General features: G+C 39.1%; 1 protein-coding gene across 1 annotated transcript; it reads right to left on the bottom strand.

Moving 5' to 3' along the window:
* Nucleotides 1-1,513: 1,513 nt before the first annotated feature.
* Nucleotides 1,514-19,074, bottom strand: OTOL1 (otolin 1). The gene is made up of 4 exons (XM_060100266.1): nt 18,714-19,074; nt 15,539-15,628; nt 3,089-3,160; nt 1,514-2,421 (listed from the first exon to the last, which is right to left on the bottom strand). The coding sequence occupies exons 1-4, from the start codon at nt 19,072-19,074 to the stop codon at nt 1,514-1,516; spliced, it is 1,431 nt and encodes a 476-aa protein (XP_059956249.1).
* Between the last annotated feature and the right edge of the window lie 1,210 nt (nt 19,075-20,284).

Below are 20,284 nucleotides of genomic sequence, written 5' to 3'. Positions count from 1 at the left end.
CAATTAAAGCAATATTGCAATCTAAATAGAGAAGAATTGCTGAAGCAAGGGCTAAATGTCAAGAGTAAACTTTATTCCAGCCTGCTGGGTAATCTTTGGATGAGAAGCTAATGCAACATTTCCAAAATTGGCATCTTACAGAGCACTGTTCCATGGGAAGCTGCTTGATGAATTCTATACTCAAAATAAATATAATATCACTGGATAAAACAAAATTAAACAAATTTCTTTTCTGAGTGAATATCAGGGACTACACTAACATGCTCTATGAATCTTTAAAAGGGAGATAGAATATAGCATTTCCAACATTTGTTTGACACAGAACCCACTCTTTGCAGTAGCTCATAATAACAACTTCCAGTAATGGTTTTCCTCTGAACACAGTTTGAGAAACACTATTCTAATATATATATACATATATATGAAGATCAAAAATAAATTATGTTTTTCAGAGTTTGTTTATCTGGCAGAGCAAGACCAAAAAGTTTCCCATCACCCACTCCTTGATTTGACTCACCAAGATTTGCAAATCTGCATAACTATATGCCTTCATTAAACCAAATTCAATTTAGAGTCAACAAATTCACTTCTTAATAAATGAGGCTGTTGAGTTATTATATATTCACAGCTTTAAATATTCACATTGCAAGTGAATTCCCAAATACCCACCTGTTCCAGCAATGTTATCACTGAATAACTAGAATTAATTATTTTAGAGATGATGATAATGAAGCCAAAGAATTTATCCAAATTAAGTGTTCTTCTATGAAGAAAGGGCTGAAATTTTAGATCAATAATGATTTAATTTTACTCTGAAATCTTTGGGGAACATTCAGTCTTCTAAGCACAATAATTAGATGAATCGCTAGATCTTTGCTATGATGAAGCAATATCTATATCAACTTTCTTTTTACCTTTTACCCAACACACAAGTCCATATAATACAGGTTTTTTATGAGCAAACCCTTACACACTGATTAATCTTAAAAATACTTTAGCTAGTCTTTACTATTCTTTCTGTGTATTCTCCCTAAATTAAACTAACATGGGAATAGTTCTATTTTGTTGGAAGGCAATCCTCCCAATAGAATTAGAAACTTTTGAGAAATACCTACCCATCATATGTCAGCTGTTAGCCTCACATTCACACTGAAAAGAGTTACACACATTTTTATGAGACATAGAAAATATTTAGTAAGAATATATTTATTTATTACAAATTTCATTCATATTTTTGTATACAAATATTATTTAAAGGGCTTGAGAAATGCCATTATAATGTTAAATGAAAAAAGCTAGCTACAAAATTAATAGAAACATGCTCTCAAATACATATAAATATTTTTTTAAAGGTGATGTTTTAAAATAGGAATTATTGACTCTAGGTGATATAATTTTTCTGTATTATTTTTATAATCATGAAAAAAAATGAAGGTTATTTTTTTCAATAGCACTACCCAATGTTACCTGACTTATTCCACTAAACACAAACTACAGTGTTGAAGATACAAGTTTATGGTGAAATGCCAGGGTTTTCCTCTGGGTACAAAAGGAACCCAGTAAAAATGCTATCATCCTCAGTGCTGACGTACACCCCATTCCAATCTTTTGAAACTTCCAGCCAGACTTGGTCCCCTGCTTTTAATTTCAAGATGATGAGGAGAGAGGCCTGGTCTATTTCATGACCATAGAGCGTTTCTCTGGACTTGAACTGCTTCCTATTCCAGGCCACCAGGCTGATCTGAGCAGGTCGGCCCCTCACGGTGACGTGGTAGGAAAAAACATATGCCCCAGCAATACTACAGTTAAATTTCCCAGTGACAGGGCTGTAGTTCCCTTGGTCGTTATAGAGAACCTTGTCAAACTTGATAGGGGCATTTGGAGGAGGGAAAGGCTTGGATAAAGCAGCACTGAAAGCTGACTGTGGGACTCTGGCCACCTCCCCCTTGGAGCCCTTGAGGCCCCGAGAACCCTTCTTCCCAATAGACCCTCGGACCCCTTTGCTCCCAAGTTCACCCTTTGGCCCTGCAGGTCCCACAAGACCAGGAGGCCCCAACTCTCCCTTCTCTCCTTTAACTCCTGGATTACCTTGGGGACCAGGCAGCCCGTCTGAACCACTTTTCCCTTCCATTCCAATATCTCCTTTGCTACCTTTTTCTCCTTTCATGCCCTCCTCGCCTTTTTCTCCTTTTCCCCCCCTCTCCCCAGAATCTCCACAGTAGCCCTTATCCCCCATCTCCCCCTTGTCTCCCTTGGCCCCAGGCTCTCCATTCAAGCCTGGTGCACCCACAACCCCTCGGTCTCCTTTATCTCCTTTCTCTCCTTTGGTACCATTGGCACACGTGTCCCCCTTCGAGCCTTTTTGTCCTTTCATTCCTGCCAGGCCAATGTTTCCTCTATCCCCCTTAGGACCAAGTCCACCTGAAATGGAAAAATTAAAATAATGGTTAAGGCTCACATACGGTATGACCAGTATGCTATTATCAGAGAGCTCACAAAATGAAACAAAACCTCTGAACTGGAGCTGGAAACCTGCTTCTTGCCTGAGCAATGGCCATGCAGAGGAGACTCTTACACTGAGCCATTCAAATCAAGCTACTCCCTCATAAAGGAAAGAGTTAATGCTACTGAGAAGTAACAACTTATATTTAGATCTTATATATCTAGTTTGTTTGTCTGTTTGTTTGTTTGACTTTTAAGATAATGAAGAGTATTAGAACTATAGTTGCCCATTGTGTTCCATTACACTTTGCATTTTGGCCCAACCCAGCTATTCTCCAAAATCTCCATATTGTCCATCCAAACCCAAAATCTTACAGGCAAAAAATCTGCAACCCAGAAAGATTTAGAGATCTTTTTCCCAAGGACAGCAAGAAAGAGGTGCAGAGTTCAGATACTTTTACCACTTCTAGACTCTTAGACTAGTGCTGATAACACTCCATCCAATCAGTACACTAAATTATTAGAAGATTATTACTAATTGATATTTCCATCTTACCTCCCTGATAACTCTAAATACAAACAGGAAGAAAATTAAGGGCCATACTGCACACATGACTACACACAGTAGATATACTTTATACACTACCTGGTACTCCAGGTTTTCCTGGGTATCCTGGAACTCCACTTGTTCCTTGCTCCCCACGTTCTCCCTTAAGTCCTAAAATGATACCAAGATTAACTTTTTTCTAACTATATTAGCTATGATATAACAAACACCCATTTCACAACTCTGTCACATACTAATGCTTCCTTTACCAAAATCTGTAACGGTAAAACAATATGGAAAAAGAATTTATTGAGCAACATTCGGAATATTTTATTCCAATTGAGAGTAAACCATTTAAAGTATATTTGGAGGTAGTGCCAAGTCTCTTCAGATTTCAGCTTTTCCCTCAGCATTCTTGTAGCTCTTCAAATCTCTTACAAAACCTATGACATTCTGCCTTACATTATGTATGTCCGTGTTTGTGCTCCTCTTATTACGAATTCTGAATGACAGTTAAAAGGTCCTCTTTTTTATATCCCTCACAATGCGTGAGAGATCGTACCATGCACCATATAAGCTGAAACACAGAGCACAACACTCTGCAGTCAGCTAAAACTATTCATGATAAAAACCCACACAGGGCGCTTCGCTGGTGGCGCAGTGGTTGAGAGTCTGCCTGCCGATGCAGGGGACACGGGTTCGTGTCCCAGTCCAGGAGGATCCCACATGCTGCAGAGCGGCTGGGCCCGTAAGCCATGGCTGCTGAGCCTGTGCGTCCGGAGCCTGTGCTCTGCAACGGGAGAGGCCGCAGCAGTGGGAGGCCCGCGTACCACAAAAAAAAAAAAAAAACACACAGGATAAAAAATATTGTCCTTGATATACATAAAGCACCAAGGAAAAGCTAATTTTCATTTTGTTTGGAATCTTTTTCATACACTCTTTGGGCAAATTATAAAGCTGTGAAAATTCATGTTTGAAAAAATAAAAATATCTTGGCTTTTAGATATTTGCCATATTACCACAAAATGGACTTTTATACTGGGCCTGGCCAAAGGCCCATCCTGTTACAGTGCAGCCACCCTAGATTTATTTTAATTGTAACTAATAATAGCAAAAATAACAGTAACAATAATAGTTAACTCTCATTGAGCACTTACTTTGCACCAGGTAATGTTCCAAGCTCTTAACATCAATTTTTAAATTTCAAACTTTTAGTTTAATATTAACTTTTTTTGATAGTAAAACAGCCTCTCATATAACAGGGAGGCTCACATAACAGAGCACATTTCATCAATTGGAATATTTTTCATTTACAAAAGATTGTAGCATCTCCCATCAAGAAAGGTAGAGCACATATTTTTGTCACCACTTTCATCACAAAAGAAACTGAGGTATGAAAAAGTTTAGCAATCTGTACGGAGTCAAACATAAGTGTATATAATATTGGTTGGCATCAACTTACCAGCCATATTATTTATGATATAACCAACATATTTTGCTTCATTTTTGCCAGGGAAAAAGAAACCCTAAGTCAAATTAAAAGTCATGAGAAGAGGGGGCTTTTCAAGATGGCAGAGGTGTAGGAGGACATGGAGTTCATCTCTCTCCACAAATGCATCAAGAATACATCAACAGGGCTTCCCTGGTGGTACAGTGGTTGAGAGTCCACCTGCCAATGCAGGAGACACGGGTTCGTGCCCCAGTCCGGGAAGATCCCACATACCACGGAGCGGCTGGGCCCGTAAGCCATGGCTGCTGAGCCTGTACATCCGGAGCCTGTGCTCCGCAATGGGAGAGGCCACAACAGTGAGAGGCCCGCATACCACAAAAAAAAAAAAAAAAAAAAAATAGAATACAGATGCAACAATTCTCACAGAACATGGGCTGAACACTAGCAGAAAACCTTGGACATCAGAAAGGACAATAAAGATTCCTGCATAACCAGGTAGGATGAAAGAAAGGGAGAAAGAAGGGGAGAGGAAACGGGATGGAACCTGCTCCCCAGTTGGGAAGCTGAAGAGGCAGAGAGGGTCCCACATCTGGGGAAGCCCCCTCACCAACAGAGAAATCGGTTGGGACAGAAGGGAAGCATCTGAGGCTGTCAGAGGAGGGTGGAATGGCCCGTCTGTGACAGACAGCACAAAGTGAGACCTACACAGACAGTCCATGCAACAGCACTGCACGTTGCACACTGCGACATGTGTCCACTGGTGCGCACGGGGGCTAGGAGCTGGAGGGTGGGGATTGGAGTACAAACCCAGGAGGAGTACTATTGTTGGCTGCAAGGAGACAGACTGTGGGGATGGGAGGGAGGAAATATGCAACTGGGAATGCCTGTAGAGGAAACCTGGACTGCCATGGAAGAAAGGAACCACTGTTGAGTGACATGCAGGGGATGGAGACACCACTGCAGCCTCTCTCCCCACGCACCAGCACCTGCCCATCCCCCCAGGTGCTAGGAGAGGGCCCTGCCAGGGCTGGCCCTCGCGCACCTGTCACTGGGCACTAGAAAATGCCTCCACTAGGGCCAGATCTCTTGTGCCTGTTGCTGCCGCTTCCCTGCGCACCTGTTGTCACTGCGGCTCCTGCGACCCAGGCAGCCATGCCACCTCCACACCCTGTCCTCACTGGGGCAGGCCCAAGTGCTCGAGGGCAGCCTCGGGAGCAGAATCCTGTGTGTGGCCCACATGAAGAAGTGGGACTAAAATCACAGCTGAGCCCCAGGGGCAGGGCGACTAAGGAAGAGGAGCAAAAATCTTCCCATCAGTTGCACAAGCTACATATTAAGGCCCTGTGATCAGCTTCATAGACCCTGCATCTATGGATCTGAATGAACAATGAGTGTTCCCACAAATGAAAATGGTCTAGCTCTGGCAGCTGTGGACTTTGGGGGCAAGCACACACGAGTTGGGCCAGGTCAGAGTCTGACCTGTCCTCACAGTGTCCACAGCAGGTCAAGAGACCAACCTAGAGGAAATTGAGGGCCTACTGGGGAGGTGGAGGTGGGCTGTGGCTCACAGCAAGGGCTAGGACAATGAGAGCTGAGACCCCAGGAAAATATTATTATTACTATTATTATTATTATTATGTTTTGATTTGTTCTGTTGCTGGCTTTGTTTTTCGTAATTATTATTCTTTATTTTTATTTAGTATTTTTGAAGTTTTTAGGTTTGTTTGGTTTTTCTCTGGGTTTTTTTCTTTCTTTTTTTAATTTTGTTAATATTTTTTTAATTTTTATTTTTACTTTGCTTTTTCATTGTTCTGTTTTTTCCTTTTCTTTGTTCTATTTTGTTTTTATCTTTTTTCCTCTTTTTTCTGTTTTTTCTTTTTATCCTTTTTTTAAATTGTTTTTGTGTGTCTGTTTTGTTTGCTTTATTCTTCAGTTTGCATTCTGTTTTAGGTTTTTTTTTTTTTTTTTTTTTTTTTGGTATGTGGGCCTCTCACTGTTGTGGCCTCTCCCATGGCAGAGCACAGGCTCCGGACGCGCAGGCTCAGCAGCCATGGCTCACGGGCCCAGCCGCTCCATGGCATATGGGATCTTCCGACTGGGGCATGAACCCGTGTCTCCTGCATTGGCAGGCGGACTCTCAACCACTGTGCCACCAGGGAAGCCCAGTTTTGTGTTTAATTGATTTCATTTTGGGGTTCTCTTTTTTGTGTGTGTGTGGTACACGGGCCTCTCACTGTTGTGGCCTCTCCCATTGTGGAGCACAGGCTCTGGACACGCAGGCTCAGTGGCCATGGCTCATGGGCCCAGCCGCTCGATGGCATGCAGGATCTTCCTGAACCAGGGCACAAACCCATGTCCCTGCATTGGCAGGCAGACTCTCAACCACTGCACCACCAGGGAAGCCCTCATTTTGGCGTTCTTTTGTTTGTCTGGTTGTTCTCTTGGTTTTTGTTTTCTTTGGTTTTGTTTTTGTTTCTTTTTGTGTGTGCATGAGTTTGTTTTCATTTTTGTTTGTTTGGTTTTGCTTTTACCATTTGTCTGGAGTTCTCTTTGTTTTTAGGTGTTATTGCTGTTGTTGTTATTTGTTTCTGTATTTGCTATTTCTCTTGGGTTTTGTTTCTCTTTTTGTTTTCCTTTGTTTTCTCCCCCCCCCCTTTTTTATACCCTTTATTGCCATGATGTGTGGCTTCTGGGGTCTTGGTTTCCCAGCCAGGGGTCAGGCCTGAGCCTTGGGGGAGAGAGCGCTGAGTCCAGGATGCTGGACTGCCAGAGAATTCCTGACCCCAAGGAAGGTTAATTGATGAGATCTCTCCCAGAGGTCTCCATCTTGAATACAAGACATGGCTCTACCCAAGTGCCTGCAGGCTCTAGTGTTGTATGCCTCACAGCAAACAACAAGCAAGACAGGAACACAAACCCACCTATCAGCAGACAGACTGCCTAAAGTTGTGCTAAGCTACAGACACCCCAAAACACACCACCTGACGTGGCCCTGCTCATCAGAGGGACAAGATCCAGCTCCACCCACCAGGAAGCCTACACAAGCCACTGGACCAACCTCACCCACCAAGGTCAGACACCAGAAGCAAGAGGAACTATAACACTGCAGCCTGTGGAAAGAAGACCTCAAACACAGTAAGTTAGACAAAATGAGAAGACCGAGAAATATGTTGCAGAAGAAGGAGCAAGGTAAAAACCCACAAGACCAAAAAAATGAAGAGGAAATAGGCTATCTACCTGAAAAAGAATTCAGAGTAATAATAGTAAAGATGATCCAATTCTGTTAAACAGAAATGTTTAACAAGGACCTAGAAGAACTAAAGAACAAACAAACAGTGATGAACAATGCAATAACTGAAATTAAAAATAAACTCGAAGGAATCAATAGCAGAATTACTGAGGAAGAAGAACAGATAAGTGACCTGGAAGATAGGATGGTGGAAATAACTGCCATGGAACAAAATAAAGAAAAAAGAATGAAAAGAAATGAGGACAGTCTCAGAGACCTCTGGGACAACATTAAATGCACCAATGTTCAAATTATAGGGATCCCAGAAGTAGTAGAGAAAGAGAAAGTGTCTGAGAAAATATTTGAAGAGATTATAGTCAAAAACTTCTCTAACATGGGAAAGGAAATAGTCAATCAAGTCGAGGAAGCACAGACTGTCCCATACAGGATAAACCCAGGGAGAAACAGGCTGAGACACATATTAATCAAACTAACAAAAATTAAACACAAAGAAAAATTACTAAAAGCATCAAGGGAAAAGCAACAAATAACATACAAGGGAATTCCCATAAGGTTATCAGCTGATTTTTCAGCAGAAACTCTGCAGGCCAGTAGGGAGTGACAGGATATATTTAAAGTGATGAAAGGGGAAAATCTACAACCAAGATTACTCTACCCAGCAAGGATCTCATTCAGATTTGATGGAGAAATCAAAAGCTTTACAGAAAAGCAAAGCTAAGAGAATTCAGCACCACAAAACCAGCTTTACAACAAATGCTAAATGAACTTCTCTAGGCAGGAAACACAAGAGAAGAAAAAGACCTACAAAAACAAACCACAAAAAATTAAGAAAATGGTAATAGGAACATACATATTGATAATTACCTTAAATGTAAATGGATTAAATGCTCCAACCAAAAGACACAGATTGGCTGAATGCATACAAAAATAAGACCCGTGTATATGCTGTCTACAAGATACCCACTTCAGACCTAGGGACACATACAGATTGAAAGTGAGAGGATGGAAAAAGATATTCCATGCAAATGGAAATCAAAAGAAAGCTGCAGTAGAAATACTCATATCAGGCAAAATAGACATTAAAATAAAGACTATTACAAGAGACAAAGAAGGACACTAAAAATGATCAAGGGATCAATCCAACAAGAAGATATAACAAGAGTAAATATTTATGCACCCAATGTAGGAGCACCTCTATACATAAGGCAAATGCTAACAGCCATAAAAGAGGAAATTGACAGTAACACAATAATAGTGGGGACTTTAACACTCCACTTATATCAGTGGATAGATATCCAGACAGAAAATTAATAAGGAAACACAAGCTTTAAATGACACATTAGACCAGGTAGACTCAGTTGATATTTATAGGACATTCCATACAAAAGCAGCAGAATACAATTTATTCTCAATTGTACGTGGAACATTCTCCAGGATAGATCACATCTTGGGTCACAAATCAAGCCTCGGTAAATTTAAGAAAATTGAAATCATATCAAGCATCTTTTCCGACCACAAGGCTATGATATTAGAAATCAATTACAGGGGAAAAAACAGTAAAAAACACAAACACTTGGAGGGTAAACAATATGCTACTAAACAACCAAGAGATCACTGAAGAAATCAAAGAGGAAATCAAAAAACACCACGAGGGGGCTCCTGGTGGCACAGTGGTTAAGAATCCACCTGCCAATGCAGGGGACACGGGTTCAAGCCCTGGTATGGAACGATCTCACATGCCACAGAGCAACTAAGCACACGCACCACAACTACTGAGCCTGCACTCTACAGCTCACGAGCCACAACTACTGAGACTGCGTGCCACAACTACTGAAGCCCACACACCTAGAGCCACAACAAGAGATGCCACCACAATGAGAAGCCCGTGCACTGCAATGAAGAGTAGCCCCCACTCACCACAACTAGAGAAAGCCTGCATGCAGCAGCGAAGACCCAACACAGCCAAAAATAAATAAATAAAAAGCTAAAATACCTAGAAACAAATGACAATAAAAACACGATGAACCAAAACCTATGGGAAGCAGCAAAAGCAGTTCTAAGAGGGAAGTTTAAAGTAGTAAAATCTTACCTCAAGAAACAAGAAAAATCTCAAATAAACAACCTAACCTTACACTTAAAGCAACTAGAGAAAGAAGAACAAAAAAAAAAAGTTAGTAAAGGAAAGAAATCATAAAGGTGAAAATGGAAATAAATGAACTAGAAACAAAGAAAACAACAGCAAAAATCAATAAAAACTAAAGGATGGTTCTTTGGGAAGATAAACCAAATTGATAAACCTTTAGGCAGACTCATCAAGAAAAAAAGGGAGAGGACTCAAGTCAATAACGTTAGAAATTGAAAAGGATGAGTTACAACTGACATTGCAGAAATACAAAGTATCATAAGAGATCCTTTGTAAGCAACTCTATACCAATAAAATGGACAACCTGGAAGAAGTGGACAAATTCTTAGAAAGGCATAACCTTCCAAGACTGAACCAGGAAGAAATAGAAAATATAAACAGACTGGTCACAAGTAATGAAATTGAAACTGTGATTTAAAATCTTCCAACAAACAAAAGTCCAAGACCAGATGACTTCACAGGCGAATTCTATCAAATTTTAGAGAAGAGCTAACATCTATCCTTCTCAAACTCTTCCCAAAAATTGCAGAGGGAGGAACACTCCCAAACTCATTCTATGAGGCCACCATCACCATGATATCAAAACCAGACAAAGATATCACACAAAAAAAGAAAATTACAGGCCAATATCACTGATGAACATAAACGGAAAAATCCTCAACAAAATACTAGCAAACCGAATCCAACAACACATTAAAAGGACCACACGCCATGATCAAGTGGGATTTATCCCAGGGATGCAAGAACTCTTAAATACATGCAAATCAATCAATGTGATACACCATATTAACAAATTGAAGGATAAAAACCATATGATCATCTCAAGAGATGCAGAAAGAGCTTTTGACAAAATTCAACACCCATTTAAGATTAAAAAAAACTCTCCAGAAAGTGGGCATAGAGCGAACTTACCTCAACACAATAAAGGCCATATATGAAAAACCCACATCAATCATTATTCTCAGTGGTGAAAAACTGAAAGCATTTCCTCTAAGATCAGGAAAAAGACAAGGGTGCCCACTCTCACCACAATTTCACAACATAGTTTTGGAAGTACTAGCCACAGAAATCAGAGAAGAAAAAGAAATAAAAGGAATACAAACTGGAAAAGAATATGTAAAACTGAAACTGTTTGCAGATTACATGATAATATACCTACAGAATCCTAAAGATGCCACTAGAAAACTACTAGAGCTAATCAATGAATTTAGTAAAGTTGCATGATACAAAATTAATACACAGAAATCTCTTGCATTCCTATACACTAACAATGAAAGATCAGAAAGAGAAATTAAGGAAACAATTTCGTTCACCACTGCAAGAAAAAGAATAAAATATCTAGGAATAAACCTACCTAAGGAGGCAAAAGACCTGTATGCAGAAAACTATAAGATACTGATGAAAGAAATCAAAAAAGACACAAACAGATGGAGAGATATACCATGTTCTTGAATTGGAAGAATCAATATTGTGAAAATGATTATAATACCCAAAGCAATCTACAGATTCAATGCAATCCCTATCAAATTACCAATGGCATTTTTCACAGAACTAGAACAAAAAAAATTTTACAATTTGTATGGAAACACAAAAGACCCCAAATAGCCAAAACAATTTTTAGAAAGAAAAAAGGAGTTGGAGGAATCAGGCTCCCTGACTTCAGACTATACTACAAAGCTACAGTAATCAAGACAGTATGGTACTGGCACAAAAACAGAAATATAGATCAATGGAACAGGATAGAAAGCCCAGAGATAAACCTACACACCTATGGTCACCTTACTTTTGATAAAGGAGGCAAGAATATACAATGGAGAAAAGAGAGTCTCTTCAATAAGTGGTGCTGGGGAAACTGGACAGCTACATGTAAAAGAATGAAATTAGAACACTCCCTAACACCATACACAAAAATAAACTCAAAATGGATCAAAGATCTAAATATAAGGCCAGACACTATAAAACTCTTAGATGAAAACATAGGCAGAACACTATGACATAAATCACAGCAAGATCCTTTTTGACCCACCTCTTAGAGAAATGGATATAAAAACAAAAATAAACAAATGGTAGGGATCTAATGAAACTTCAAAGCTTTTGCACAGCAAAGGAAACCATAAACAAGACCAAAAGGCAATCCTCAGAATGGGAGAAAATATTTGCAAATGAAGCAACTGACAAAGGATTAACCTCCAAAATATACAAGCAGCTCATGCAGCTCAATATGAAAAAAACAAACAACCCAATCCAAAAATGGTCAGAGGACCTAAATAGACATTTCTCCAAAGAAGACATACAGATTGCCAACAAACATATGAAAGGATGCTCAACATCACTAATTATTAGAGGAATTGTAAATCAAAACTACAATGAGGTATCACCTCACACCAGTCAGAATGCATCATCAAAAAATCTACAAACAATAAGTGCTGGAGAGGGTGTGGAGAAAAGGGAACCCTCTTGCACTGTTGATGGGAACGTAAATTGATAAAACCACTATGGAGAACAGTATGGAAGTTCCTTGAAAAACTAAAAATAGAACAGCCATATGACCCAGTGATCCCACTACTGGGCATATACCCAGAGAAACCATAATGCAAAAAGACACATGCACCCCAATGTTCATTGCAGCACTATTTACAATAGGCAGGACATGGAAGCAACCTAAATGTCCATCAACAGAGGAATGGATAAAGAAGATGTGGTACATATATATAATGGAATATTACCCAGCCATAAAAAAGAATGAAACTGTGTCATTTGTAGAGACATGGATGGACCTAGAGACTGTCATACAGAGTGAAGTAAGGCAGAAAGAGAAAAAGAAATATCATATATTATCCCATATATGTGGATTCTTTAAAAATGGTATAGATTATCTTATTTGCAAAGCAGAAATAGAGACACAGACATAGAGAACAAACATATGGATACCAAAGGGGAAAAGGGTGTGGGTAGGATGAATTGTGAGATAGGGATTGACATATATACATTATTGATACTATATATAAAATAGATAACTAATGAGAACGTACTGTAAAGCAGAGGGAACTCTACTCAATGCTCTGCAGTGACCTAAATGGGAAGGAAATCCAAAACTGAGGGCATATATGTAGATGTATAGCTGATTCACTTTACGGCAACTATACCCCAATAAAAATTTTTCAAAGAAGAAACCAAAGGCCTCCCTGGTGGCGCAAGTGGTTGAGAGTCCACCTGCCGATGCAGGGGATACGGGTTCGTGCCCCGGTCTGGGAGGATCCCATGTGCCGCGGAGCGGCTGGGCCCGTGGGCCATGGCCGCTGAGCCTGCGCGTCCGGAGCCTGCGTGTCCGGAGCCTGTGCTCCGCAACGGGGGAGGCCACAACAGTGAGAGGCCCGCATACCGCAAAAAAAAAAAAAAAAAAAAAAAAAGAAGAAACCAAAATAATTTTTTTTAGTTTCTTAATCTCTTTTATTTTTTAATTGAAATATAGTTGATTTATAATGTTGTGTAAGAAACCAGAATATTATCAGTGTCCCAGAAGACTCTATTGTGCCCCCTTTTTGTCACAGCCTAACCTTTGAGAGTAACTCACAGTTGACTTTTAGCATCATAGACTTTTGGGGGTTTGTACTAACCATTATATAATTGAAATTGTATAGTATGTAATCTTTTGTGTCTGAATTCTTTTGCTCAACATTATATTTGTAAAATTGATTTATACTGTTGCATATAGTTGTTTGTTGCTTCTCATTACCATTGTAAAAATATGCCAGTATTTAATAATCTACTATAAAGAATTTATTAATTTTACAATAAAAGCAGTATGGCTTAAATAAATAAATAAATACATAAATAAAAGTCATGAAAAGAGATTCAGCCAAATTTCCTAAGACTAGCTAGAGAAATATCACCATAAGCTGCTCAACAGAGTTTTCTAAGTAGCTTGCTCCTCTTTATCATTCCTTTTTTTTTTTTTTTTTTTTTTGCGGTACGCAGGCCTCTCACTGCTGTGGGCTCTCCCGTTGCGAAGCACAGGCTCTGGACGCGTAGGCTTAGCGGCCATGGCTCACGGGCCCAGCCGCTCCGCGGCATGTGGGATCTTCCCGGACCGGGGCATGAACCCGTGTCCCCTGCATCAGCAGGCGGACTCTCAACTACTGCACCACCAGGGAAGCCCTATCATTCCATTTAAAATTTAAAATTTGGAAATTAACCCATAGGCCATCAGGAAAACATCTGTATACCTTTGAAGAGAACATAACTATGAATGGAAGTGAAGGAATAATTCTATTCCCAGTCTTTGTCAATATTCATATCCTGACATTCACTGCACAGTTATTCTGGTTCTCGAGTTCATTTAAAGAGTTTATCTGCTTATAATGAATTTACTCAATCAGATAATGATTGAGTAAAAAATACAGTCACTCTACTCATTTATTTTTTTAACTTTAAGTCTTAATCAAGAGTCCAAGTGGAAGTAAAAGGAAAATACAGTTGTCACTTTATAGAGACTGGCTAAATGAATTTCTACTTTTGATCCTTCATCAAAGCATACTCTTAAGAACCTCATTTTATAATACTTCCCTGTTTTTTCCTTCTACTTCCAGAAGTCTAACTTTCAAAAAGTAACAATCACTGGGGAGGTTCATCACTCATCTTTATTTCACAGGTCTTTCTGCTAACATAATTCAGCCACAAAAGGATTAAATGCTTCCAAGAATGAAAATCGCCTAACTGACAAGTGTGAAGTGGCTCTCTCTTACCTTAGCATATTTTTTGAGTAATTACTTCACTGAATGTTCTACCAGAAATGAGTTAGGCAGTTCCTGAGCCATGCAGAGGGTGATGTATAGATGATATTATGTCTTTTGACATGTGACACTAAGGCTAAAACATTTAACTTGATGGATATATAGTATTTCTACAGGCTGGTGGTATTCCCTGAGGAATTTCTAAATGTCCCAGTGAATCTATAACCTTCCCTCAATACCTTGAAGCACTTATAGAACCAGGGATTTCCCAGAGCAGAGCACCCTCTTTGCTGATACATCTATGGAACTACAGAATTTCTGAGCTGGAAAAGATCTAGGAAAGCCCACATAATGACAAATCTTCTTTAAACAGAGTATAAATAAATATCTAGTCTAGTCCTCTCAATTTCCAGATGAGGTAAAGTGACGGGTCCAAGGTCACTGCAAATAGCTTGACTTCTTCCATTTTAATTCAGTTCTCTTCCCACCGTTGACACTGCCCCTGATTTGAGAGTAAGCCAAAGGATATGTCATACTCTCCTTAGAAGGTAGGCTATTCATCTATATAGAATATTCTAGAGGATTGCCTGCTCTGATTAGTTTTATGTAGTATGAAATTAATTTGCATCATAAAGAAGAACTCAAACAGGAGTATATAGGAAAGGACCCTTCCCCAGAGTCTATGCCCTGTGGCTCCCAGTCACTGAGTCAGCCAGGTGGACTACAAGGAACAGAAAAGGTATGTGGGAGGGGGGGTGTATATTACCTAGCAAGTTTAAAATTTCTCAATTGGCTATTTATAAAGTTAACATTTTTATACCAAATATAACTCACAATATGCTTTACCAAGTTTTTACATTTTAAAAAATAGATCCACCTGCAAGAATCTGGTATTTACTTAGCAAGCTGCTCTTCTTAAAAATGATGCAGGACATCTCTTGAGTTTTGACATGAAATGGATATAATTACCTACCCTTCTCTCCTTTCTGGCCTTTTGGACCTTGGGGTCCAGTGACTCCTGGTGGCCCTAGGATCCCCATATCACCAGCTTCTCCCTTAAAACCTGGAAATGAGATTTAAAAACCATCAGGGTAGAAAAATTCTCTTTTGAAATTCATTACTTCAAAAAAAATCAGTCATTTTGTTGAGGCCAATGACTGTCAGTGTCCTAATGATAAAATCTGGATGAGAATAAACTATTACAGAGTTCTAAGGACAATATTTTTGTCTGATTTGCAATTTTGCACTACCTGAATAGATAAATTGAGCCCATTAGTACTTGTCACTGAATTCATGGCAGTGATCAAATGATTCAGAGAAGCAGTACTATATCAAACAACAAGAAAAGATGATTATCTGACTCTTAACCTCATGTGGACCACACTTTCAAATTAGAAGTAAAACCACAATACCTAGCACATTTGGTTTTCCCATTCCTTCACTTATGTACTCATTCAGGAAAAATTTCTTAGCCCCTGTACACATGAAGCATCCTGCTAGGTGTCAGGAATCAGCCATCAACATTCCAGCAGTCCCTTCCCTCATGGGGCTGAGAGTCCATGAAAGATAATCATGAACAAATAACCACACAAATAAATAGAAATGGCCACACTGTTGTTAGTTACGTAAAGAAAAGAGAAAGTTACTATTGTAGATGGTGGTTTAAAAAAAAAACTGATTTATGGGATCAGAGGATACCTCCTGGAAAAAAATGTCATTAAGTTAAGACCCAATGAACAAATTAGAAATTTCTGAGACAAAGAAAAAAAAAACATAGATGAGTATTTCAGGAAAAACAAGAGTAGAAAAGACCATAGTGTTTCTAAGAAACTGAAAGAAGAGCACCATGGGCGGAGCTAGTGACCACGGTAAAAGAGGCTGAGGGGCAGGCGAGGGGCAGATGGTGCAGGACTCAGACCTCACTGGTGTCCTCGCTCATCCCAGCAGTCCAGGTCCCTTCCACTTACCTAGGCCACACAGACACCCAAGCCTAGGACAGTTATCGTTCCTGCAACCCCAGCCCTGTTCAAGCTTAGGGATTGTTTTGCAATCCCTGATTGGAATAATTTATGGCCCGGTTCTTTGAAAGTTAACCATATAAATAAGTACACTCAATTAAATTGTAATCTTTCATCTTAATTATTATAATTAAGTTGATGGGATGGAGAAAATTATTTTCAATCTGTTGAATTTCCTCTTTGAAAGGATACTGTATTTGTTTAGATTAATATATTGCATGCAATGGAGGTTAAGGCTGAAGGCAAGCTTAAGAAGCCAAAGTGGTGGTTAAGCTTTTCTGTCTAAAAAAGAAGGAAGAGCAGAGGAAAGGAATGGAGAACAAAGAGCAGGGGAGGCAGAAGCAAGCAAAATGATCAATTACAGTTCACTGTGCAGTGATCCCCCTTCCTCACGACCCCCAAATGCCCAATGTGGTTATGAGGGAAAGGCACAGGGAGCACAGCAACTGCCTGCAAGGGCACAAGAGGCAGGCAGGCTGCCCCTTCCATCTAGGCAAGGTGTACATCTTGGTTAGTTTAGTGTAAATATCAGAAGCCTGGACCTAATGGAAGAGCTGGGGCTGGAGGGTGCACAAACTGAGTTTGACATCAGGTTCTATACTCTCAGGTGCTATAACCTCTAGAATTACCTGAAACTCTCTGAAACGCAATTAAATTATCCACTGAAATGTAATAATATTTTAATCATTTTCTACAAAGATGAGAAACAACATAAAGTGCTTAACAGTTCTTGGCACATAGTAGGTAGTTATAATATAACTGAATTAATGAGAGAAGCTGGAGATAAAATTTCAAATGGAATTTTGCCTTTATGAGCTATTAGACTTTCATTCAGAAACTGTAAAATTAGGTTCATAACTTTTAAAGTCTACATTTATTATTCACATTACAGTAGATAACACAAATGTGATGTATGTACTATGTGTGTTAATTAATGTATGTAATAAGCTGAGCTCTAAGAACAGCACAGCTAAATCCACCACTGGGTAAGACAAAAGCCCTGATGCTACGATTTATGACAGTTTAGCAACCAGCTGTGTTTACATGACCCCCTCCTGCTCCCCGCTAGCAGCTTGCCAGACATGATACTAAGAGAAATCCTGGTAAATATAATTTTCTCAGTCTAATTAGATCTCCAGTAATGTTTTGGCAACCCTGAAATCTTGGTTCCCCAGACCCCTGCCCAGCTTCTTTCCCATTCAATACCGCCTCCACATAAACACTGATCACATTTCCCAAAAGTTTCCTGCAATGGGATGAAATGAATGAAAAGCTTAATGAGGATGCAGAATTCCTGATTTTATAACTTTAAATTCTTCAGGCAAGACACAACAAATATTTATATGTAATTCTTTCAGGGAATAGTGGATTTGAAATTGACATTCTGGTCTCACTTTTTCCTTGAATTCTCTGCTGTAGGACATGTGAAAGCTGAACTGTATTACAATAAAAGTGAGAGTATATTCATACTGTATACATGAAAGACATCTGAAATTTTAAAATATTTAACCATGACGTTCAATGGAGAAAACTGCTGGGCAAGGACACTGTGTTGCCTCAGAATTTCAATGAGAAGTGAACTGAATCCTGCCTTTATTCTCCATGTCACAGGCATTCCATTTCTAATCCTAATGACAAGTAGCACTCCAAAAACCCATCAGTCAGTACACATTTTTACCAGACCACAGAATTTTCACTTACCCTATTTACATCAGCCATTAATGAAAAGATTGTGTAACTGGAAGGACTACACACCAGTGCTAGAGTTGGTAGGCCAGTCTCTGCTCTAACCAGCACCATCCATTAAAACTTTCTGCAATTATGGAAATGCTCTATATCTGTGCTGTCCATTGGCCACATGTGGCTACTGAGCACTTAAAATGGGACCCGTGTGACTGAGGAATTGAATTTTTAATCTCATTTAATTTTAATATTAATAGCCATACATGGGGCTCTGGCTACCACACTGGGCAACAGAACCCATTGCATTTGTCATAATGTTACACCTAGGCTTGTCCCATTCTCATGACAATGTAGAAACCCTTGGGGCAATTCCATCACCAATCCACCACCACTCAACTGTAAGGATGTACAAGTGAGAAATATAGGGCCTCGTATATTTTCAAATACCTGGCTTTCCAGTCTCTCCAGGTTCTCCTTTTTGCCCTGGTCCAGATGAACAACAATCACAGCAATTCAAGAAGAAATCAGCCGTGTCAAGAGTGAGGTTTTCAGAGGGGAAGAGGGTGGCAGCACCAAAGACAGAATTGAAAGCTGAGGGGTCAGGGGTTGGTTCTGCCATTTCAGCCGCTTCTGTGAAGGGGGTTTCTTCTTCTGGAGGTTGGCCACTGGACGGCTTTGTATCCTTTGGCATCTCTTTTCCCTCAGACTTCTTCGTGAATTTGGTATATGGTGTGGTCTTTACTATTGTGTCCACACCAGCAATAGCCAAGATAATTAAAATGGCACAAAACCAAGAAAATATCCACATATTTGAGGCTGGAAGAAAGATATAATGGGAATATATACATATATTACAAACAAAAAGACAAAGTGATATAGATATATTCTTATATGAGAGGAATATATATACATATATGAACCATAAGAATGAACAGTATGCATAATACTAAATGATTTTTATACATTTCATATGTAAATGTATGCTTGATTCACAACAGAATATTTTATTTACTTAAAGTATTTATTGTAAGGAACATTTTGCTTCAATTCTCCTTTCTGGTTGTTTTCCCAGTGTTACATGTACTAAAATATTGTTCTCAATCAGTAAAATTATCTTGCCAAAAAGCAAACATGATCTATAATAAATGCAACATGACTTAATAGCTCATATACCCTGTGGAAAACAAATATGAATAAAATCATGACTGACCTCACTCAGATTTACAGGAATCAAATACATCTGTATTAGAGGGAGATGGAAAATATTGAGCTGAATTGTTTATTTCAGCAAACTCAATTATTTCAAGAAAAAATACTGGTAAAATAGTCCTTAAATCTACTCAGGATAATGGTCTTGTTATGAGAACAATCTTTTAGAATCTGTTGTAATAAATGGAGAGAGAGAGAGAATAAAAAATCATAAATTTAAATATGTGTTATGTCTTCAGATTCTTCACATGCCATTTAACTCTCCAATTCTTTGCTTTATAATTTAAGGGTTTTTTCTGAAAACTCACATTTATCTTTGTATTATTTTAATGGGCCAAATAGTGGTTATTCTTATTAAGGCTTTTATCACTGTTCAAAGGGATATAAGGTTCCTGATGAAATGAAATTTTGAGAGTTCATAATATTCCATTCCCCAGAAACTCCCAGCAGTCCAGTGGCTGCTAACAGATAGCCAGGGTTAGAAACGCATGATTTCTGATTGGAAAAGGAAGGAGTTTTTAAGATAAATAGTAAGAGAGAAAAGAGAATGGAAATAAGGATAGTAACAACACCTACTATTTACAGAATCCTTACAAAGAGTAGGTGCCTTATATTCATCAATGCAATCTGTTCTCAAAACAGTTCTGCCAGGTAGACAACACTCTCACTCACCTTCACAGATGAGGAAACAGGCACCAGGTGGTTACATACCTTGTTAAAGATCACACAACCCACAAGTTATTAAGTCAGAACTTAAATCCACGTCTATTTAATATCAAAGCCTCAACCTTAGGACCTTCAAGATGGCA

Source organism: Mesoplodon densirostris, chromosome 5 (assembly GCF_025265405.1).
Source record: "Mesoplodon densirostris isolate mMesDen1 chromosome 5, mMesDen1 primary haplotype, whole genome shotgun sequence".
Lineage (NCBI taxonomy): Eukaryota > Metazoa > Chordata > Mammalia > Artiodactyla > Ziphiidae > Mesoplodon > Mesoplodon densirostris.
The sequence above is the reverse complement of the archived record's forward strand: the minus strand, read 5'-3'. Positions and strand labels throughout refer to the sequence as shown.

Coding starts and splice junctions, on each gene's coding strand:
- OTOL1 (XM_060100266.1), bottom strand. CDS start 19,074: ATGTGGATATTTTCTTGGTTTTGTGCCATTTTAATTATCTTGGCTATT. Junction 15,629..18,713: donor TGGAGAGACTGGAAAGCCAG/GTATTTGAAAAT, acceptor TCTCATTTCCAG/GTTTTAAGGGAGAAGCTGGT. Junction 2,422..3,088: donor AGGAAAACCTGGAGTACCAG/GTAGTGTATAAA, acceptor TTTCCATTTCAG/GTGGACTTGGTCCTAAGGGG.